Source organism: Neurospora tetrasperma, assembly GCF_000213175.1.
Source record: "Neurospora tetrasperma FGSC 2508 unplaced genomic scaffold NEUTE1scaffold_81, whole genome shotgun sequence".
NCBI classification, from domain to species: Eukaryota; Fungi; Ascomycota; class Sordariomycetes; order Sordariales; family Sordariaceae; genus Neurospora; species Neurospora tetrasperma.
The window spans coordinates 6,537,132-6,559,674 of NW_009799179.1; the positions used below are offsets into that span (position 1 = coordinate 6,537,132).

At 53.9% G+C, this 22,543-nt stretch overlaps 7 protein-coding genes across 7 annotated transcripts; 5 read left to right on the forward strand and 2 right to left on the reverse strand.

Annotated features, from left to right (window-relative positions):
• Positions 1-1,290: 1,290 nt before the first annotated feature.
• Positions 1,291-2,998, forward strand: NEUTE1DRAFT_150387 (uncharacterized protein; the record flags this gene model as incomplete). Its single annotated transcript, XM_009858288.1, has 3 exons — positions 1,291-2,008; positions 2,129-2,434; positions 2,567-2,998. 3 exons carry the CDS (start codon positions 1,415-1,417, stop codon positions 2,648-2,650), a joined length of 984 nt encoding a protein of 327 aa, XP_009856590.1.
• On the reverse strand, positions 2,975-5,432 carry NEUTE1DRAFT_91817 (uncharacterized protein; the record flags this gene model as incomplete). Its single annotated transcript, XM_009858289.1, has 2 exons — positions 2,975-4,954; positions 5,398-5,432. The coding sequence occupies 2 exons, from the start codon at positions 5,430-5,432 to the stop codon at positions 3,136-3,138; spliced, it is 1,854 nt and encodes a 617-aa protein (XP_009856591.1).
• Positions 5,433-5,703: 271 nt separating this feature from the next.
• On the forward strand, positions 5,704-7,314 carry NEUTE1DRAFT_119017 (uncharacterized protein; the record flags this gene model as incomplete). The annotated part of the gene is made up of 2 exons (XM_009858290.1): positions 5,704-6,270; positions 6,348-7,314. 2 exons carry the CDS (start codon positions 5,788-5,790, stop codon positions 6,981-6,983), a joined length of 1,119 nt encoding a protein of 372 aa, XP_009856592.1.
• Positions 7,315-7,519: 205 nt separating this feature from the next.
• NEUTE1DRAFT_126377 (uncharacterized protein) lies at positions 7,520-9,040 on the reverse strand (the record flags this gene model as incomplete). The annotated part of the gene is made up of 1 exon (XM_009858291.1): positions 7,520-9,040. The coding sequence occupies one exon, from the start codon at positions 9,038-9,040 to the stop codon at positions 7,520-7,522; it is 1,521 nt and encodes a 506-aa protein (XP_009856593.1).
• Positions 9,041-11,997: 2,957 nt separating this feature from the next.
• On the forward strand, positions 11,998-12,797 carry NEUTE1DRAFT_150391 (uncharacterized protein; the record flags this gene model as incomplete). The annotated part of the gene is made up of 1 exon (XM_009858292.1): positions 11,998-12,797. One exon carries the CDS (start codon positions 11,998-12,000, stop codon positions 12,637-12,639), a length of 642 nt encoding a protein of 213 aa, XP_009856594.1.
• A 933-nt stretch (positions 12,798-13,730) lies between these two features.
• NEUTE1DRAFT_91823 (uncharacterized protein) lies at positions 13,731-15,680 on the forward strand (the record flags this gene model as incomplete). The annotated part of the gene is made up of 6 exons (XM_009858293.1): positions 13,731-14,038; positions 14,153-14,348; positions 14,461-14,850; positions 14,915-15,000; positions 15,071-15,488; positions 15,633-15,680. The coding sequence occupies 6 exons, from the start codon at positions 13,776-13,778 to the stop codon at positions 15,678-15,680; spliced, it is 1,401 nt and encodes a 466-aa protein (XP_009856595.1).
• A 2,557-nt stretch (positions 15,681-18,237) lies between these two features.
• NEUTE1DRAFT_91826 (uncharacterized protein) lies at positions 18,238-22,481 on the forward strand (the record flags this gene model as incomplete). The annotated part of the gene is made up of 5 exons (XM_009858294.1): positions 18,238-18,824; positions 18,885-19,575; positions 19,648-19,737; positions 19,786-21,671; positions 21,738-22,481. The coding sequence occupies 5 exons, from the start codon at positions 18,450-18,452 to the stop codon at positions 22,479-22,481; spliced, it is 3,786 nt and encodes a 1,261-aa protein (XP_009856596.1).
• Between the last annotated feature and the right edge of the window lie 62 nt (positions 22,482-22,543).

Genomic DNA, 22,543 nt, shown 5'->3' on the forward strand with positions numbered 1-22,543 from the left:
GTCCATACAATCCAATGCTGGAAAGTTTGTTAGCTTGGTTCTTCACCCTCTTAGTCTAACCAGTGGGGTTCAGGGGTATTCATTGGCTAAAAGGGTCAGAAAGTGGAGGGAAAGTGAAAAGAGAGCAAAATCAGCGACTTTCCAACGTACAAAGGCCTTTTTTCTACTCTACTCTAGAACTAAATCCACCTTCAATCCCCCAAAGCTATTACTAAAAAGGTTAGATTTAGTAGATTCTACCTAGTTTTGCCCGCTTCTACCCTTGACTTAGGATATGCAAAGGCTTCTCACTTTCCCTTTTCTAACAACGTCTTTGAAAACCGTCCATTTTTGAGTGCAACCCTCAAGATCTATGATCTGGTTGATGTGAGTTGACTGGTTGGAGGCCCATGTCAAAAAGAGGTACAAATTCCCTGTTAAGTAACGCGCCAACAAACTTACCAGGGCTGGATTGTACCCAGACTCCAAAGGGACCGTGCACTTGCTCCAATATGGTTTTCAATTGCAAATGCCCGCCCGTGTATTGGAAATACACAGTAAGAGCCACATGCCGTGCGCAACTGCAAATCACCCGGGTACCAAGTAAAGGTACCTTGTCAACATGTAGAGTTTCGCGCAGATACGAAGCCTACTTGCTGCCGAGTACATCCCGTTTACTCTTCGACCTCCGTCTGTGTGTATCGTATAACCTATTAGTAGACTGAGCTTAAGCGGAGGCGTCTCTTCTTAAGGATGAAGCTCGCGCTGAGGTAGGGGCCTCCACTGGTGCCATGGAGGTCAAACCTGTGGAGCTTGATCTGGGTATGTGACGTATATTACCTGTAATTTTGCTGTCTTGTCGAATGTTTCCGTTGACGAGGGCACGACCTTCAAGTAGTACCCCAAGACAGAGAGAAAGTACATATTTTGCGTGAATGACGGTCAAAATACAGCTCTCATCGACCAAAAACAGTCCGCACCTTTTCATCTACCATACCTCTTAAGACGGGGTTTTTCATTTGAGGAATCCCACGAGATCGGACCACGCTTAGAGTAAGGAACTGAAGCAGCATCCGGTACCAGTCCCCTTGCGTACCGCTACGGTACTTAGGTAGGTGTAGTGTACACTAGAAACACTACGCCTGCAAGTCTCGACATCCACAAGTGCCTGGGCACGAGCCCTCCCCCTCCGTACCTCTAGGTCTGCCGTGCGGGCTCCATCCTGCGTAAAACTGATCTTCCCCGACCCACTCCAGCTTCCCGCTTGGACAGGGCTCTCGGCTGTCACTATTGCTTCACTCTTCCCTTCCAACTTGTGCAATTGGCCCCGCAACAAGACACATTCCTCACTGCTTGACCTGCGCCGCGACAGCTTCTCCCCTCTTCCCTCCCACCATTTCCCACTCCGACCTCACTATCGCCGCCACAGCCCAAGATGTTCTCGCAGATTGCGCTCACGACGGCGCGTCAGCTGCGCGCTGGCACCACGCTGGTCGTTCGTACTGCCGTGGCTGCGTCTACCAGCTCGACCACCCGCTCCGCTGCTCCCAGCTTCCTTCGCCGCAGCAGCGTTGTCTTTCAGCAGCGCGGTTACGCCCTAACTCGCTCCAAGAAAACCGCCGCCGAATCGGACGATACTGCTGCTACGGTCACCAAGACCAACAAGACTCGTCCCGCCGCCGCAAAGTCCAAGAAGTCGGCCGCTGAGGGCGCTACAGGAGCCGGCGCAAGGGCAAAGACGCCCAGAGCCAAGAAGGAGGCTGCGCCCAAGAAGCCCAAGAAGCCCAAGGCGCCCAAGAAGAAGGCACCGCTGACGGACGAGCAGAAGAAGAAGCTCAGGATCAGACTGTTGAAGCAGCGGGCGCTGTTCAAAGAAGATCCCAAAACCCACCGAGTTCCTGCTTGGTCCGCGTACATAAGTGAGCACATGAAGGACGTCTTGAAAGAAGGCGATGATATCGCGACGCGGAGAGGGTACTTTAAAACGTTGGCTGCACAGTGGAAGGAGCTGTCGGACGCTGAGAAAGCCGTAAGTTTGCCCTATGGAGCTCCATGCCGTGATGTTCCCTCTGCCACCCTTCAGCTACTTCTCAAATTTGTACCATACTCTGTCCTGTTCCTTTGCTGACTGCGGTCTTTCTATACACAGCGCTACCAAGCTAAGGCCGACAAGGCTCACCAGGATGGCGTGGCTACGCGGGCAGCGTGGGTGCTCACCAAGACACCCATGGAGATCGAGGACGCCAATTATGCCCGTCATGCGCTGAAGCGCCTCGGTGTCACTTCGGTCGTCCATCCTATCCCCGATGACCGGCGCCCAAAGCGCCTAAGGAGTGCCTTTTTGTTCTTTTGCATGTCACGCCAAAAGGACGACATGTATGCTGGTAAGCCCCTACCGGAAATAGCGAAGGCTTTGGCCGAGGAGTGGAAGTCCATGGACGATGCGGCAAAACAGGTAGGTCTTTTCAATCCTTCCTCATTATCCATTTCCCTCTTGTCCATCGCAGTGCGACAGGTTCTTACCCCCTTCGCAACGACGTTCTTGCCTGACTTGATCACCGTGTTAACAACTGTATGCTTCACCCAGCCTTACGTCGACAACGCTGCAGTCGATAAGGAGAGATACCTCAGTGAGAGGGCTGCTGCCGCCGCCGCTCATGCTACCGCTTGAGCGTGGTTATCACGCCCCTCGACGCCTCTTTTCCGATTCGGTTCATGTGAATTTATATGGGCTCCGAGTGACCTCCATGAGCTTCATTCGTCACACAATTAGCCGGGTTCGTTGCCGATGGTCCGTCGCACTCTGTTGCTCGAGTGGCACCGAAATGTATTTGTAAGGTTGTTGGGGAAGCGAGGCGAATTATCGGATAATCTTTATGGATCAATAAAGGAACGAATGTGGGTGTTCAACTAGGAACCCGAATAAGGACGGGACCAGAAGTACACTGCATCGCAAAACCTCAAGTTCATGTACACGAAGAGTAGTCATGGGCCAAATTCAAGTTTGGTTGCTTCCCAATATTACTGATACAGAGGGCTGTAGGTTGTGAAACGCCCGCAACTCATCAGCTGAACCCGCAACTCCCAGCCTCGGTCCACTTAAGACCAGGGCCAGTTTCCCTCGCCCATTCAAATCTGCCACAACAACCTAGAGCCCTACCTCGCACTCAACGTGCCCACCCCCGTGGCCATTACAGACCGCGACCTAGCTTCCATCCTAATTACCACCTCCCCGTCCCCATCCACCCATTCCGTCCCTGTATACAGCACCTCCCGCTTGCTAATTATGTACAAGACAAGGTATAGGTGACCAACCACCGCGCCCCAGCAATACAATCTCAAACGAGTGAACGCTTCGTCCTGCGTGCACCAGACCCCCCAGCCCGCCGCCCCGCTGCCCAGGTAGTCCGCTAGAAAAATCCAGCACGACTCCTTGAGCTCGCGGCCCCACGACGTGCAATCCACCAGCCAGTAGCCCCGCTCGTAAGGGCGCAGGGCGCGCGTCCGGAGTGAGGGCTGGAATCGTTTGGGGAGTTTCAGGTCGATGGCGAGCTTGGCGAGGACGGGGGTCATCAATGAGAGGTCGTTTTCTGCTTCTCCTTCTCCTTTCTCCTTTGAAGAAGAAGATGAGAGATCGAATACGTAATCGGACGTTGGAGGGCAGGGCGAATAGAGCTCGAGAACGGACGAGAGGCGGGCGCTTCGTGAGGCGATCTGGTTGGATTTGATAGCGTCTTGTCGGGGACCGATATCACTGGAAGAGCGGACGAGGGGCTTTCCGGAGCTTGATGCTGGGTTTGCGGAGGATGAGGGAACGGACAAAAACGTCAATGAAGCGGGCGCGGCTGCTCGTGATGATGGTGCCGGTGCTGGCGCTGGCTCGGGAGATGTGCGACGACACTTGATTGGTGGTGGTTCGGATTCGGTACGGGATGACGATAAACATGGTTTGGATAAGACTTGTTTGCAAAGGATGGTGTCGGTGGGTGGAACTTGCTCTTGGGCAGCAGGTTGTGATGATGCTATCGTGAAGTCGCTGTCTCGGGAGGAGGGAGACGGCCCATGCTGAACGGGTCGGCGGCGCTTGTTGTTGGCGTTTATCACTGGCGAGAGAGGTATAACCTTTCCTCGGGGATCTGCTGGTGTTTGGCGGCTGGGAGAATATTCTGTGATTGACATGCGCCTAGCGCCTTGACGACATAATAAATCTCTTTCTGATGGCGCAGAAACATGAGGTTTCTTGGCCGTCTTGATCGGTGAACTGAGGGTCCTTTGAGTATCGCCTTCCGCCGCATGTTCCTGGTTATTCCCTTGTAAGGAAGAATCCGGTGGCAAGAGCGCTATGTGAGGGTCACCGGCAACCACCTGTCGCCGCTGCGAGATGTGGCTGATGTTGGGGAATGTTGAGTATCCCTCATGCTGACTCTGGATCCGGGCGGCTGTTGGTTGCTGTCCTCTCGGCGCCCTCTCTATGACTGGCGACAGAAACTGACTGGAATCGCCAGGATGTAGATAGTCCTCTAACAGCCTTGTCGGCGTGCAAAACTGAGATAAAGTCACATTATTGTCTGGTAGTGAATCTTGAACAACGCTTGCAGGAGGTTGCCATGAAAGCTGTGAGTATTGGCTAGGCTCATCGTGCCTCATCCGCAAGCTAGGCGATGCTAAATTATTCGCGGCATCGCGCCACGATGATACCGGGGTTTCGACAAATCCTGCTACTTCAGACGACCGAAGGATCTGATTCGGTTGCGTGGAGGGTCCTAGGGAGCCATTTCCAACGGGTTGAGGCCGCACGGCGGCCTGATGAACTACGACATTTGGTGATATTGTCTTGCTGAACACGGATGTGCGCGTGGTGGGCTCAAAGTCGTGATATGCATTGGCGAGTGCTCTATAGTTGGCATCGTCTTTCGATCTGCTAGGAGCTGTGATATGGACGAGGATTTCGGTCGCGGATTTTTTGTTCATCACACTGCATCAGGGCACCAGTTTAGGCTGTGGTTGTCGAGTGCCATGGAATGGGCTGGGCTGCGTTGCAATCGAGATGTAGAAGTTGGAAGTGCGCTGGATCATGAGTTTATGGGTAGTTGGTGAGACGCTGAATGGAGGGCTGCTGCCTGACAGGCAATGAAGTGTTCCAGATTCTTACGAGGTGGAAGTGAAGAGAAACGCCGTTGTGGGAGGACAAAGGGAGCAAATGCGCATTGTTGTTGACTGGCTGCACGACGGGATCCGGCAACAGAAATGGAAAACCGCGTGCCCGTCGCATTGGGCGGGTACCTCTATGTGCAGGCGGGATCGATACGTAGGTTCCACCTTTTTGGCAAGGTCTCACGATGTTGGAACTTGGAAGATGGGAGAGCACGGGTCCCTGTGCGCCTTCATCCACTCAGGTCCACCCACTGCGAGCCGCACCCCGTCGACCTTGATGGACAACAGGGGTCCTTCATTTTGCCCTTCTGGTCCGCCCAAAACCCAGCCTCTTAAAAAGGGGGTCACGATGTTTTCAACAGGCGTGTCGCCGTGTCGGTACCTCGCTGGCTGCCAAGAGCTAGGCAAGTGGCGTGCTTGGAGCCGAGACGCGGAGCCAGAGACACAGTGGCATGTCCCTGATAGGTTGCAATCTATAGCTCAAAATGGCATCCTTGTCCCCCAGCTTCGAAGATAATCCTACCCATCCCACGTCCCTTGCTCTAGGACTAGACAGTTTTCCAATTGACCCTCCTTCAGTCCATCTTTCCTGCCTTTCTCCCAACGCTCCAATCCATTGCTCTTCCCTTGTCGATACCCCGCATACATCCCACGATGGCCTCAGAAAAGAAGCCGGAGCTTGGCTCCGTCATGGTGATTGGCGGCTGTGGCTTCCTCGGTCACCACGTTGTCCGCGTGCTCCTCCGCGACTACATCTGCTCCGTTTCCGTTATCGACCTACGCTGCACGCGGAACCGGCGACCCGAGTCGGATGGCGTCCAATACTTCGAGGCCGACATCACCGACGCCGCCAAGCTCGAAACCATCTTCAACCAGGTCAAGCCCCAGGTCGTCATCCACACCGCGTCGCCTGCCGCCCAGTCCAACGATAGCGTCTCCCATGCGCTGTTCAAGAAGGTCAACGTCGACGGCACCGCCGCCATCATCAAGGCGTGTCAGCAGACGGGCGTTACCGCCCTCGTTTACACCAGTTCCGCCAGTGTGATGAGTGATAACAAGTCCGACCTCATCAATGCGGACGAACGCTGGCCCGTCATCCGCGGAGCCCAGCAGAGCGAGTACTATTCGGAGACAAAGGTACCCTCGTACTTCCCCTCTCCCATATATCCCCAAAGTGTAATGCATCCCAAGACTAACCTCCCCCCTCCCTCCAGGCCGCCGCCGAAGAACTGGTCCTCCAGGCCAACCGTTCCGCCGCCGCCCCTTCCCTGCTCACCTGCTCCATCCGTCCCTCAGGCATCATGGGCGAAGGCGACACCATGACGCTGTACCACCTAATCAAGCTGTACCAGAACGGCAAGACCTCCGTTCAAGTCGGCGACAATGACAACCTCTTCGACTTCACCTACGTCGAGAACGTAGCGCACGGTCACTTGTTAGCCGCCGTCGCCCTCCTCCAAACGTCCAAGCTCAAGATCGCCCCACTAGACCATGAGCGCGTCGACGGCGAGGCCTTCATCATCACCAATGACTCGCCCGTGTACTTTTGGGATTTCTGCCGGGCTGTGTGGAACGCTGCGGGATCTCCCCATGGGACTGAGCACGTGTGGGTTTTGCCGCGCGATGTTGGTATTGTGCTGGGCTTTTTGTCGGAAGTCTTCTTTGGGATCATTCGCAAGCCGCCGACATTTAATAGGCAGCGCATCATTTATAGCTGCATGACGAGGTACTACGACATTTCTAAGGCTAAGAAGCGGTTGGGATATAAGCCGCTGGTGCCGTTGGATGAGGCGGTGAAGAGGTCGGTCAAGTGGACGCTGGAGCAGCAGAAGGGGGAGAAGTTGCAATAGGTGTAGCAGGCCTTGGATGTGGAAGGGATAAAGGGTGTGGTGGTGGTGGTGAAAGAAGCAAATATCGACGGAAGGCATGATAACTGTATATGAAACATTGGACAAGCGCTGATGGGGCGAAATAAGTCGGGCCTTGCGTGCTGGAACGCGCCGTACTATCTGTCCCGCCGTATAATAATATCTAATGACGACATTTGAATGATGGACGACTAGGCATGCCTCTTTCAAGACATGTTGGCTGGGTGGATGAAGGGGTGAGCTGGACATTGATCCACGGACAGATGCTAAACATGTCATACGAAGCTACGAATTCCTTCAACAAAGCCCACACTGAACAGTATGATGCCGGTGCGTGTACGTAGTTTCCAGATTGGGTCTGTTACCGGTCCATAAGTGACTAACAGAAGCATTCCGATCCTGATCGCTCGCTAAACTTAATTCTCTTGCTGATCCCATACCCCATAATACCCTAACGCCATGCTATCCCATTCGTAGGCCACTTCCAATTCCTTCATGTGTCTTGGGAAATGTCAAGTTCAGCGCTTGGCTCCTTTCCTGCCTGTCGTCCTCTCGATCTTATCTCTGCCTGGCGTGTACGGCGCTGCAATACCAACCAATCTCTGCGGTTGCTCATTTCGTCCTAGTGTTGGAAATTGACCTTGTCCTTGCCCTTGCCCTTGTCCCTGTCCCAATGTCTCCCCTGGTGACTGCTGCGCTTCTGTTCCAGCCGTGGTTGCCATCGTTGTCGTTGGTGGCGTGGAGGTCCGGTCTGTTGTTGCCGTGGTATCTCCCATGGCATAACCACCCCCATTACCAACGCTAACAACGCCCCCTCCTGGTGCTGCTCCTGCTGCCGCCGCTGTCCCTCTGAATTCATACACCCCTCCGACACTAAGAACCGCAGGTACCCCCAGCGTAGGCGCCGTCAATTGCTCGCGGTGCAGCTTATCAAGCGACTCGCCTACGATGGCGTACTGGGCCCAGTTGATGGGCGGACAGCGGACGACCGTTTGCGGCTTGGGAAGGGAGCGCCAGGTTTTGGAGGGGCCTTGTGGCTGTTTTGTTGTTGTTGTTGTTGTTGTCCTGCTGACGCGGTCTTTCCTGCTTGGTATTTTGCGTCTGGTGTTGTTGCTGTTACAATTAGGGGTAGATGTAGATAAGGTATTCCCAGCGCCGGCGCCGGACATGGATATATCGCCGTCTGGGTCGTGCGGTGATTCCGAACTCGATGGGACCTCTGCTCCATCATCTTCGCCATCATCTTCGCCATCATCTTCGCCATCATCTTCGCCATCATCTTCGCCATCATCTTCGCCATCAACACTATCTCCTTCCGAGTTCATATCCTCATCCCCATCCTCATCTCCATCATCATCATCGTCATCATCGTCACTACTACCATCACCAGTAGGTTCAGGCCCATTAAGCAACGGATCACCATCCATCCCAATCCTCCCCGCCGCCAAGTCGGCAACGAACGCCCCTGGGTCCGAAAGTGCAGCAGCTTTGGCTCGGTTCAGCGCCTGTATGTCTGCCGTGGCTCGCTGGCGCTGCAGCTGCAAGATGGTGATGGCGCTCTTGAGCGCTAGTACGTCCGGGTTGTCGTCGAAGGCTATGGGTTGCGGTGGCGGCGGAGGAATGCCGACTTGGTCTACTTGTGAGTGCGTGAATGTGGGTCGCCCTCGGGCGAAGCTGGGGATGTTGTTGTTGTTGTTATTACCATTATTGTTAGCGCTTGTGAAGGGTGGCGTCAGTGAATGTGATGATGTTGATGCTGATGATGAAAAGGTTGTATGTTGTTGACGGTGACGATGGCGATGTGCTTGCTCATCATAAATCGGACCATCTCCATGGCCATCGGGACCGGACAACCGTGCCGATTCCTGAGTCGGGGTGATGGGGCTAACGGGCGGGCGGGTCGGTGAGGGCGCATTTTGTGGGGTCTCCGCATCAGGGGCTCCGACATCCCCGGCAGTGCCGCTCGAGCCGATCGGGCTGGTGGTCCCGGCGTCCGGGGGGACGCGGGTGGTTATTGTAAGGCCCGGCATGAAACCCATTGGACGAGTGCACGATTGCGCCCAGAAAGATATGTCCGTGTGTGAATCCGCCCCTTTTCTTATGCTAGAAGATCGGAAAAAAAAGGAGGGAGGAAGAGGGGCCGGGAAGGGGCTCAACCGCAACAGTCAATCAGTCTGGTGCGACTAGTGTAAATGGGTAGCCTTGCCGGCTGCCGGGAGATTCAGTCCTTGCTAAATCACCGGAATGGAAGTCGCTGGGTGTTGTGCAAGTTCTGTTCAGCTCCCTTGTTGTAATAACTAGGTAGTATTATGAAGCGTTTGGTTCAAGTTGGATCATCCGTTCATCATTGCAGCAAAACAGGCAGCTGCACCCTTGTCGACGGGCGTTGTGATGTTTATAGGCGACAGTGGCCAATCCCTGCGCACGGAGCAGTGAAGTCGGGACGGGAGGTTTCATTGTTGGAGAAGATGCTATAGATCTATCTGATTATGTAATCTTCCATTTCGGGAAGGCTTCGCTTTTGCCCCGTACCCGTACTCCGCCCCCACTTTATAGGATCTCGCCAGACTCGCACCCCCTAAAGTGGTAGTCCCTGCTACCTCTATACTACATGACCCCGTCCACTTGGCGGGATGGGTTTGTTTCCTCGGGGAACAATCTCCAGTTACTTACCTCATGATGAGTCCGACGACTTCTGTCTACCTAGGTAACTACTATGTACGGGTCTGCCTATACTATCTGGTCCAGTCGGCACTCGACGGACAGTACCACCGCATGCAACGGGTGAACCGCACGAGACATGCTGACCGTTGGCCTCCATCTACAATACCTACACTACATGCAATGGAAGCCTCGCAGACTGCAGCCGAGAGTTCGATTGTACGCAGTTCACGATTTCCGTCCTGTGTCTCTTCTTTTTCCCACTTTTTCTTCCTTTCGCCTTTTTCTTTTCGTTTCTTTTTTCTTTTTGTAGGGGTGCCGCCTTGGGAGGGGGGCGCCTTTTGCGTTCTCGTTTACCCAGCCGCTAGGCCTCTTTCTGTTAAACTCAAGTCCGGTCTTCCACTGCATACGAACTACGAACAGTCCAGGTCTGTCATGCATGGAATATCTGAGCGCGTAATCTGACAGCCGAGCCTTCATCCCTTAGCACGCGCACTTGCCTGTGAGTAGGGGTATGTCTCTCTCTCCCTCTCTTAACTCGAAAGGCCAACGACCGACCATCCATACAACTGTAGGTAAGGGTCATATTTGGTGCTCTATCCAACATCAACAACAACTTGGACGGACGCCACAAACGGTATAGATGTTGGGCCAGTTACTGATGTTCAAATCCAATATTCCAGAGCCTTGTGTGATGCTGTTCCCGGTGGAGTGGCCAGACTTCCCGTCCAGTGCTGCACCAACAACGCCGACCTGGAATGCGTTGCGAATCGGTGGCTTTTGTTTGGCTTGGGGGAATGCCAGTAACAAGGCACCTCGGCTGCATCCAGGTGGGCTTGCATTCATGTTATCACTGCCAAGCGGGATGGTAACTCTGGGATTTCTCCCAAATTTCAACGCTGTAATTCGATCATGTACCCTACTGGTTGCTTTTCACGATACTGTGGTGCACGCAGCATTTGGAGAATCGGCGAAGGCGCTGCTCCACAAGTACACTAACTGGGAAACTGAACGCCCTGTTGATCACTGATACGCGCACATGGCTTCCACGTTATCAATGGAACACGACCCTTCAGCTCCCGGCCCCGCGGTCCTTACGCCGGTTGTGGTTATTGGCTCTCAGGAATCGTCGAGATAGTCATCTTAATTCGCACATGTTGTAAATGCCGTCACGACCATGCAGCAACGGCTTGCTTTTGACTCGCTAACGCGCATGCTGTCTTGCGACATTCAAATATGCAGCTGAAGTCTACACACTGCGTAGCACTACGTTAATGTACCTATCTTCTCTAGTCTACATACTCGGTAGCAGGGTACTTGGCCAGACCCGCTTCGGTCTTCTAGCCATCGGAATTTCTTCTAGACCATCGGCTGTCTTCTGCGGACAGAATCTGATCAAGCTTAATATTGTGCTTCCAGCACGTCCATTTCTGCTTCTATTCGTGTTTCCCGTCCAGCTCTTGTCGTGATTCAGTTGGGTGATAATTTCCAATAATTTATTTGCAGATATCGTGTCTTTTTTTCTTTTCCTTTTTCTCCTTTTTCTTTCTCTTATCTTTATTTTTTATATTTTTGCTTCCCCTCGCTGGGCGGCCGCATTTGTCTTCCGACCCCAACATTCTCGACGACATATCATCAGATCGAGACCAGAGATAAGCGTTCAAGCTCGCCAAGCCCAGAGACCACTGTTTTGTAAGAGGGACTTGAATATCTCACCATAGGTCAGTTGATACCGCATGAGATTATACATGATTTGGCGTTCCTTACTGACCCACGTAAAAGGACGTTCAGACTTTCACAGAGATTTCTTTCGCAGGTTGGCCATTCGACTTTCAGACAACGAACTCAATAACCGGAAAAGGCAACAGCGACAAGATAGTACGATGTTTTCATGCCAATGATGGACCTCATTATCCTTCTCAGTCTCGGATACAGGCCGATTTCTTCACGCTTTTCCCTGTCGGGTCAGACTTTCCAAATACAGAAGCCAAGATTTCTGATATAGGCTGCTCCGATATCCCGTCTTGTGGAACCGAACCTGCTGTGTAGTTGTTGCGGTCTCGGTTCTAAGCTGGGGCTTGCCAGATTGTCCTTGCCAGTGGGTGTCCGAGCGTGGCCTAATCTTTCCCTGGGCTGAACGGCCGGTTTATTGGACATACCTATTTTCACACCGCTTGAGAAAAGCTTCCGAAGTCGAAAGGCATCTACACAGGACGTTTGTCAATGTACCAAGGACCGGATATATACACTGCCACTATCTTGAAGCATCTTGACAATTAAAGTGTTGGCAGCTGGGACACACGCCCACGGGTACTCCACGAAAACTTTCAAAAAGATGTCCAAGACCGGCAGCAGCAGCAGCTTTCCAACACGAGACGACGACAGCATCATGGCCATCCAAAGAACATCAACAAGCCGCAGCGGTAGTAGCTCTGTCTCCTCCAAATCAAAAACAACAACCACCGCCAAACCCTCCAAGGCTAGAGGAGGAGGCGGGAAACCCAGCGGCAAGTTCTTGGGCGGAATTTTTCGCAAAGTAGCCGACTGGGCCTCGACCAGCGAGCCCTCCATGCAAGCGCTCAGCCAATACAAGCAGGAAGCCTTCCAGCGGGCAGGTGTATCACCCAACGACTCCGAGGCTCACACGAAACTGCATGCGCCCATGGGCAAGATCCCCGAGGACGCGATAAGGCCGACCACGGGGCCGACGCCGGAGGAGGTGTTGATGCGGAAGAAGACGGAAAGGAAGAAGAGGCAAATAGAGGAGGAACTACGGAGGGGGAGTATAGGTAGTAGCGGAAGAGGAGGGTCATCACCTGTCAGGTTGGGCTCAGTGTCGTCGTCTACTATGTCGGGGGGTCGGGGATTTGGAACCGGGACCGGAACTGCTTCGTCGACGGTGGGGTCGGGGTCGAGTAGGAAGGGATCGGTTTTGGGAGGGAGTAGTGCTGTTCCGTGGGACGCGAGCGGATGGTGAAAGGATGCTTTGACTCGGCCATATTCGGGAAGACGGGTTTTGAAGATGCATATAAGCGGGATATGGTGAAGGTATGGCTTTGGTTTCACTACCTAATATATTAGCTCACTTCGATCATCAACATGTCGGGGTCGTTCAGATGGTTTGGACATCCCTGGAAACTGAATTCCATGCAGTCCAGTGATCTCGACCGGACACGCAAGTTGGTGGTTTCCTCCCGTGCCCCCCGAGCCTCCATCGCCGCTGTGCGACCACTGCGTCGTCACACTTATCAAAATCCTGAGCGATGAACCTTAAATAGGTATCCTTTCGTAAGCGGGTACATCCCATATTCCGGTTTATACCCAGTACCTACTATGTAGACATCAAAACCTTTGATGAACCGCCACAACGTACGCACCAGGAACACGGTCCTACTTACCATACGTACCTACCTTTCCTGAAAATACGCCGATCCATCCTAGCAACACAGCGGGGCTCTGCCCCGCGTTTTTACACCACGCGACATGATAAACCCATGATCCGATCTGAACAATCAGGTGCCCTCAGAGGATTTCTAACAATGCGCAAGATGAGTAGGCACACTCTGTTGTTTTGTGAAAGTTGGTCTAGGGGGACACACAAGCACCATTAACACCACCAACCGAGATTGACCAATCGGGTATGAGTGTGGGGTTGGTTCATGACGTAGGTGGTTTTGTTCACACCCAGCTTTTATTCCTTGTCGTCCGTCCACTTTGGAGAAAAAGATTTGATGGAATCAGGAGTTGTCCCAGGTTTCGTTGATATCTCCCTCTCCGGCTCTCGAACCCTGCAATAATTTCCAGAGATAAGAGCGGATTACATGTCACGCGGACGACGTTAGACTGACCCATTCATTGCATAAGACAGTTGAGCCATAACCCGCTCAACCTCATGCAAGTGCTTGGTTGCTCATCCGTTTGCACACTCATTTTTACCGATGTCTTGTGTAGGTAGTATTTCCTGAGACGAGACACATCGAAACACCAGCAACTTTTAGCTCGATCATCGATACTATACCTGGCGGGTCCAAACCTGTCTACAAGCCTCCCTCTCAACACACTTTCCTCGCCGTCCTAGAGCAACGCAATCTTGGGTTGATACCAACCAACACGATGAGCACCAAGAATTGGCCCCACAACGGCCACGGAGCCTCCGACCCCGACCGGGACCGGGATGACCTCGCCGTTGGCCGGTCCTCCGTCGACACTCACCACCACGAACCCGACGAGCACACCCGCCTCCTCCCCAACCGGGTAGACAGCACCAGCATCTCCTACCTCTCACCCGACGACCCAGCTGTTTCCCCCTACAACCTCTGGACGGTTCGGCTCGTGCGCGCCATCACCGTCATCTTCACCTGCCTCACCTTCATCTGGTGGGTGCTGATGCTGGTTTCGGTCTTCGTGACTCCGCCCGGTTTGCACGCGCGCGGATCGCCCTTTTTTGCGTTTAGTTATACTACAATTGCCCTGATCACGCTGATCACCAGCTTGCTGTTCTTTGCGGTGCCGAGTCAACCCGCGAGAGTGGTAAGCATTGTTACGGCGGCGTTGTTGCTTGTGGATGTGGTCATGATGCTGGCGGTGGAGAAGACGAGGCATGAGGAGTTGTGGGTAGGCGTGGCTAGCGTGATATGGGCGACCTTGATGGCTGTTTGGGCGGTGGCGGCTGATCGGACTGTGCAGGTGAGATTTTTCTTTTCTTCTTCTTTGGCTCTCTTTCTCTCTTGAAGACATCATGGAGAGAAAACCTTTGGTTGACAGAACGTACTGACACTCGGCTGGAATTGATTGCCAGTGGGGCAAAACTGAGGAAGAAGAACGGCTCACGGGCCGCCCGGAGACGAGGCGTACACTGCTCGAATGGGTACAGGTGCTTTTGTCTAGCATCATGTTGACGCTCGTGTCGATCGTTGTGCTACTTACGACTTGCACGCTCACACTCCGCGCTCTAGACGCGAGAGTAGCGCCGCCAGGAGAGCGGTACTGGGTCGATGAGGACAAGTATCAGATCCATCTGTTCTGTTCTGGTCCCAAGGTGGATGCTCATGGAAACAGGACGACTACTGTGCTCTTTGAGGGTGGCGAGGATGCGGTTGAGCGTGAGCTCTGGCAGTTTGCTGATAACGCGGTCAAAAACGGTTCCATCGCCAGATATTGCTTCGCTGATCGGCCGGGAATCGCCTGGGTATGTGAAGCTGAACGTCTCCTCTTTTCTTCCGTTCATGGACTAACAAATCGGGACTTGATAGAGTGACGCAGCCCCTTCACCACTCTCGGCAAGCATGGCATCTGATGTTTTGAGTCAAGCGTTATCGCGCGCAGGAGAGGACGGACCGTATGTGGTACCCCATAAGCCCCTTCTTTTTTTTCCCCCTTCACAGCAGCATTAACCATGTTCCTCGCAGTTGGGTGCTTGCCAGCGCTGGCATCGGTTCCCTGTACTCACGGGTCTTCAGCTCGCGACATGGCCAAGAGGTGCGCGGGCTTCTCATGATCGATCCATTGCACGAAGACCTTCTCGGACGAGTCGGGGCTCCCGGCCGTGGCTTCCGCCTCTGGTTGCAAGGCGTCCTCTCCCCGTGCGGTCTTGATCGCATCCCCGCCGCCATCCTCCGACACCGAAGCGCCAGGGACCGCATCTACGGCGGGTCTGCTTACCAGTCCGGAGGAGTGATCTTTGCGAAGCTGCAGGAGAGTCTGGTGGCCAACTCGCTCACCCGACGAGATGTGGTGTCCAGCAGAACCATCCAGTATAGGACCACACCCGTGGTGGTGGTGACGTCTGGGGTGCAGATGCGGAAGGACAGCGAGTGGGAGAGCAAGGTATGTCATGAAGCCCTATTGCCCAACGTGTTCTTTTTCTGCTATCCTATCAGAAGGAAGCGTTTGCTGATGTCAATATTTACCATACACAGCAACGAGATCTAACCCACCTTACATCGAATCTGGAAAATTGGGACATTGTAGACCAGGCGCCTCATCAAGTCTGGCGGACTTTGGAGGGACGCGAGATGATTGAGAAGAGACTGAGGAGGTTGGTTAGCTTGTAACACGATACCGGACACCACTCACTCATGTTTTTTTTATGGAATTTTGTTGTCGGTATAGCACCGCATTGTCTCATTTTCGGTTGAAGTTGGCTAGGCTCGACAGCTTGGTTGGCGATAGGGGGGATCTTTTTAGGCTGTTTGATTTCAGGGTCGTTCCCAAAGTCTTGGCCGAACTCTTGGCACCATCGTTGAGCCTATTCAGTGGAGATTGTATGTGTACTTGGTGGGTCTGGACAAGATGTTGGACACTTCAGTTTCTTTGTTTCCATCAACTACCTCTCGGGCTACTCTTGGTTTTCACTTTGGATTTAGGAAAACGGAGCAATGAATGATGTGATTACTGGCGAGCCAGAAGCTTTGTGAAGACGTTGATATACGTAGGGGCCATGTACCATGTTTATTGCTGAGACCTTGATGAAGAGGGGTTCCATGTGGAAGGTGAACAGAAACCTCAAGGGGTTCATATTGCCCAATATTCTTTTTCCACTCTCGGGTCCCATGCCTGAGCAAGGTCTCCACTTGTCGTTGACATCCAAGACCCTCACTTCCCAGTCATCTCAGCCGCGCGCTGTCCATGATCTTCCTCACCTCGAACATGACAAAAATATCAAGCATGCAGATGATGCTGCGAGGCAAGCTGGCAGTACAACAGTCAGGGACCTCTGGATAAGCCGAGCTTTGCTTGGAAGAGGTAGGCGCCTCTCCGATGTATTGATAGGGGGGTGACCATGTTTAGAGCTTTTTGTCATGTTTTATTTTTCATTCTCGCTTTTCTTTAGATGTATGGATGTCATCCCCCGTGCCTGGGTAATGCTGTGTTACCTCCCATCATCCCATGTGGATGCTGTTGTATACGACTTCCCCTTCCCGCCCCTCGTTCCTGACGAGGTTTCCCAAACATCCAAGTGACAGGGCACACGTGTTATTTGCATGCAAACCGCGGCCGGCCCCCTTCCGTTCGCAGTACCTAGTCGTAGTAGTAGCTCGTGTCGGGCTGTTCCGTCCACAGGGCCACACGCACAGATCGAGGATTAACATCCTGTCTCTACACTAAATGCCTGTCTGCCCGCCCTCGACGCACCGTAAGAGGGATCTCCGCTGCCTGTTCTTGTGTCATTGTTTTTATATTCTTCCCTGCAGGCGCCCGCCCTGGTAGTTGTCTCTATTTTATTATTATTTTGATTCACGTTGCCGGGTAGCCCAGGCCTGATGTTAGACTAAAGGTACCTAGGTAGGTAGGTAGGTAGGTAGGTAGGTAGGAAAGTCGGATGGAAATGCTAGGCTGGTCCTATTCCACCTCGTTTTTAGAGGCAGGCCTGGAAATTGCACTCCGCCGTTGTGGCGGGGCCCGTAGATCGCTGTTGCTGCTGAGGTGCTGTTGTTGCTGCTCCAAAGTCATTGTTCCCGTCCGTTAGGTTCAAGCCGTTGTTGCTGCCGCCGCTCTGTCCTGCCCGACCCAACCTAAGGGGAGTACCTCTAGAGGTACCTGACTAGAAAGTGCAGGGACAGATCCGCTGGAATCTCGCCCTGAGATGGTGGCCCAAACTTACAAGGAAATCCACAACCTCAATGCAGCAAAACACCCAAGGGCACCTGCAGCCTAGGTACTTAGAGGTGTATGTACTGTACCTACCTCTCCAGGTACCCGACGCACCGGGCCGCTGGCACTGACTGCGTGAGGTGGTCAGTAGGTCCCGTCTTTGGACACCCGCCCAACCGCACTTCCACCGCGGACTACCTCTATGACCGCCCAAGTACAGGCGACACCACGCCCGACCGCAAGCCCAGGTTCCCTTCTCCAGTGCTACCAATCGACCGTCCTCCCCCCGGCCACCTCCACGCCCTTGTGGCCGCCGCCTCGCCAAACCCCGACCTTAGCGCCCCGACATCTCGATACACCTCGTGTACAAGCAGCAGCAGCAGCAGCAGCAGCAGCAGCAGCAGCAGCAGAGGCACTCAGTCGGGCGTCCCGTCTCGCCAGCCATCGCAATCCCGTCCCCCGTCCACCGTTACGTCCACTTGTCCACCGACACGGTCACCGTCCACCGCTTATACCACCGCCGCCGACTGATTGGCGCCGACTGCACTCAGCGCGCCGTGATCGTGATTCGAGTTCGACCAGCTCGACCCCATATATCCATCTTCACCCCGTGGCCGTCGACGCCCTTTTCCCGACCGACTGACGATTGCCCGATCCTTGCTTGCCCTGGCCTGACTGAACACACTGGGCCGGCGCCCGAGTTCATAATCAACGACCACGAACGCTTTCCAAGCCCCTGTCCGCTACACCGGCCCGGGTCATCAAACTATCCCCTTCTGCCTCTCGACACCATTGTGTTCACGTCGACAACCATCCACGCCGTGTCCCCATCGAGGCGGCCAACACCAAAGCCCTTCATCCCCCCCAGTCGCAACTAACCCCTAACTGTCGGGCTCGCCAGAACAGCGCGCTAGGCAGTTACGCGCACGACTATAGACCGACTGGCAAACCCTCGACTGCGGCTGTTGCGGTGTCGTTTTGCGACATCTGGCATTTAGTTTGCCGTATCCCTTTCGTCTCGACCAACTGGGCTTGAGCCCCCGCTTGATGTGGACGTACGCGCCTTTGTCCGCCAACCTACATCCATAATTCGCTGCGTTCGCGATCGCTGCTCGCCCCTCTTTGGAAATACATTGAAGCATTTTAAGAGCTTGGGATTTCGAACTACATCAAGGGTCAAAGACCAACATCGAGATGGCCAGCTCAGACTACGGCGGCGGCCCCGTGGGCGACCGCGAATACACCCATGGACATCCCCAGGGGCACCCACAAGGTGAAGTTGCGCATCGGAGAGAGGACGAGCATCTTGATATCACGCCAACGATATCACAAAACGGCGCCCCTACAAATGCCCACTTGACTCGCATTCCAGGATCGCCTGCGCTGAGCGCCGCCGATGCTACAGATCTCGAATCAAGACGCAGTGGAGAGAAGAACCGGTCGAAGCCAAAGGGGTCGAGGACAGCTAGCGGACAAGTGCGAGTGTGCAAGAAATGTGGTGAACCTTTGACGGGCCAATTTGTTCGCGCACTCGATGGGACCTTTCATTTGGATTGCTTCAAGTGTCGCGTGAGTCCCTGTTTCAGCCGCCCGTTGTGGACTTTGTGTGGCTAACCAGCTCATGTGCAGGACTGCGGTCAAATTGTGGCTTCCAAGTTCTTCCCAGCCGACGACAACAACGGCGAGGGTCAGTATCCGCTCTGCGAGACGGATTACTTTCGCAGGTTAGGCCTGCTGTGTTACCAGTGTGGCGGTGCTCTTCGGGGCTCTTACATCACGGCCCTCGATCGCAAATACCACGTCGACCACTTTACCTGCTCGCTTTGCCCGACTGTCTTTGGCGCTCAGGATAGCTACTACGAGCATGATGGACATGTTTACTGCCATTACCACTATTCGACACAGTACGCCCAACGTTGCAGTGGCTGCCAGACTGCCATCCTCAAGCAGTTTGTCGAGATATTCCGAAACGGTCAAAATCAACACTGGCATCCGGAATGCTACATGATTCACAAGTTCTGGAACGTCAGGTTAAATCCCCCACAGAAAGCTCTCGGGCCGGTGCCAGATGACCCTGCTGGCCGTGAACTAGTTCGGGACGAAGAGGAGCGCATGGAGGAGAAGGTCTACCGTATTTGGAGTGTGCTTTCGACTTTCGAAGAGTCGTCGGCGGCTTGCATATCGGATATGCTTCTCCACGTAAGCAACGGAGCATATGTCGACGGTGTCATGGTAGCTAAAAAGTTCATATGGCACGTTGATATACTGTTCCACTCAGCGGATAGGCTTGACGCTACCATGGAACGGCTAGATATGACAGGTGAGAAAATCCCCCAGGATGCTTGAGCGCATCCCCGAAAAGCTAATGATGATGGTGGCTAATGAATTATAGGCCTAATGTATGGAAGAGAAGCCAAGCTTCTGTGCAAGAAGATCGTGGCATTCTTCTCGCTACTTTCTAAAACACAGGATAAGGGTGCCCGTAAGCTCGGTGTTACCCAAGAACTGTTAACACTCGTTACTGGTTTAGCCCATTACCTGAAGCTCCTTATTCGAATCTGCCTACAAGGAGCATTGCGGATCGAGAAGGAGCGTGACACCGCCGATGGTCTCGATGGGTTTTTGGATGAGCTCAATGACCTTGAGGCGCTCAAGACCGAAGATAACTCGACGACGACGCTGCAGCTAACGTCCGGCATGGCTCGCCTCTCGGCCTCGGACTCGGACTCGTGTACCCTCTGCAAAAAGCCCATTGAGGACGAGTGTGCAAAGAGCGGCGACAAAAGGTGGCATATCACGTGTGTCAACTGCTCACGTTGCCAGAAAGAACTCGGCCGGAGTCTACAAGATGCCCGACTCAACCTGTACGATTCCAAGATTTTCTGCAACAACTGCGAAACGTACAGCTCGGATAAGGCGCCGCCCTTTGAACGCGTGTCCAAGCTGCAGCAGTATATGTTCCTGCTCCAGGTGGCATTGGCGAGGTTATTGGAGATCCTACGCATGCACGGTGCGCTTCCGTCCGCCGCTGAAGCAAGGGGTCACAATGGGATTGATGCAGGCGATGGCCGTCCGTCAATGGATGGTAGACAGAGAGGTTTCCCCGGGGGCGATCAGTCACTACATCATCGAGAATCGTCCTATGAGAGCGCTCTTAATGATGTCAAGAGGCTGAAGAGCACTCGCTTGGATAAGCACCTCTCCTCAAGCTTTAGGAAAGCCAGGACGTCCCGAATTATGGATGGACCCGAGAGTAGCAGTGCGCAGCCCGGGTCCGGGCCTGGTTCAGGCATCGATGGTGGACCAGCTAATGGCAGGAGAATGCGAATCGAGGAGGATATGGGACCCGGAGACGACCACGATATGATGCTGCCTAATCAGGATGCCCTCACCCTCGCGGACATTCCTCGGATCGTTGCTGCTGAGCAGGCACGAGAACAACGAACAGGCCCGCCTAGTAGGCATGAGCTATTGCGTTCTCCGGCCACTGAGCCCTCATTTGGCGGTGCGTCATCAGGCAGTGGACACAAGCGAAGCTATTCCGACAGCAAGGGTGGGGACCCGCGTGCTGCTGGCGAACCATCGCCTCAGCGTGTTGGTAGGAGATACTTCTCCGAGCTCTCTGCTTTGGAATATTTCATCATTCGACATCTTGCCGTCGTCACCATGGCTCCAATGGTGGAAGGTGAATTTACCCTGGTAGAACTGATCGGACTTATCGAAACACGGAAAACGCCCAACTTCTGGAAGAATATCGGTAAAGCCTTTCAAAAAGACGGACGGAAGAAGAAGGGTGTGTTCGGCGTACCCCTGGAAGCTATTATCGAACGGGATGGAGCTGAGTCCACAGACGGCGTGGGGCCCGGGACGCTTAGGATCCCGGCAGTCATTGACGATATCCTATCTCTCATGAGGCAAATGGACCTTTCGGTTGAAGGTGTCTTCAGAAAGAACGGCAATATCAAGAAGCTGGGTGAGCTTGTTGAGAAGATCGACAAAGAAGGGAACGTGGACCTCAGCGGTAACAACGTCGTTCAGGTGGCTGCCTTGCTAAAACGATACCTCCGAGAGCTGCCCGATCCGCTTATGACCCAGAAGCTTTACCGACTTTGGCTGGCAGCCGCGAAGATCTCGGACGAGGACAAGAAGAGGCAGTGTCTCCACCTGATATGCTGTCTGATGCCCAAGTGTCACCGCGATTCGATGGAGATACTGTTCTGTTTCCTTAAGTGGGCCGGATCGTTTCACCAGGTCGACGAAGAATCAGGCTCCAAGATGGACATCAAGAATTTGGCAACCGTCATTGCGCCAAACGTCTTGTTTGACAGAACTGCGACGTCCACGTTGGGTAGCGACCCAATGTATGCGATTGAGGCTGTCGAGGTTCTAATAGCGAATATTGAAGAGATGTGTTTGGTAAGTTTTGTCACTCTTTTCGTTCAGTCTATTGCAACATTTGACTAACACACATGTACGTTCCAGGTTCCCGATGAATTAGTACAATACATCAGCGACCCCGCCTTCCTTGACGGAGAGCTCACCACTAAGGAAATCCTCAAACGGTACTCTGAACGGAATACTGGCGGTTTCGGCTCGCGACAGTACGCCGATGTTGTCGAGATCGTCGGCCGGCACGAGAACCCCAGCCGGCCACCGCCGCGAAGGGTTGAGTCCGACCCGACGTCATGGCAGCAGGAGACTAGCGTCCGGACGGTAACCGAGAACGCGGCGTACCTCGGCCCTGGCCCCACTAGTGGTGGTGGTGGTGGTGGTGGTGGTAGTGGAGGCAACAACGGAGGAGGAATGGTAGATCGGACGGGAGGCCCCGGAGGAGCCGTGTCACCACAAAAGCGTGGAGGACCTGGTGGAGGAATGGGACCACATCCACTCTCACAATCACATGGAGACGGTGGTGGTCCTGGTGGACCACAACAACAGCCTATTCCGTACGGTCCCGCACCTGAACACGTAGCCGCTGCTGCTCTCGGCGGCGGCGGTGGAGGAGGACCAGGTGTAGGAGGACAGGGTGGAAACGCGGTAGGAGTTGGAGGAGGGGATGGGGCCCCAGGCGGCGGCGGCGGTGACTATAATCGTAATGGGGGATCGACGACGGGTGGGCTGCATAATCACAATGGGCAGCAGCAACAGGGAGGAGGGCCGAGGAAGGAATGGCGGAATTCCGGCTGGGGCAGGCCAAACAACGGGGTGACTACTGGCACTGCATGAGCACTGCATGGGCTCCTACCTCACCTACCATATTGTTTTGGTTGTTTTTTCGGGAGATGATG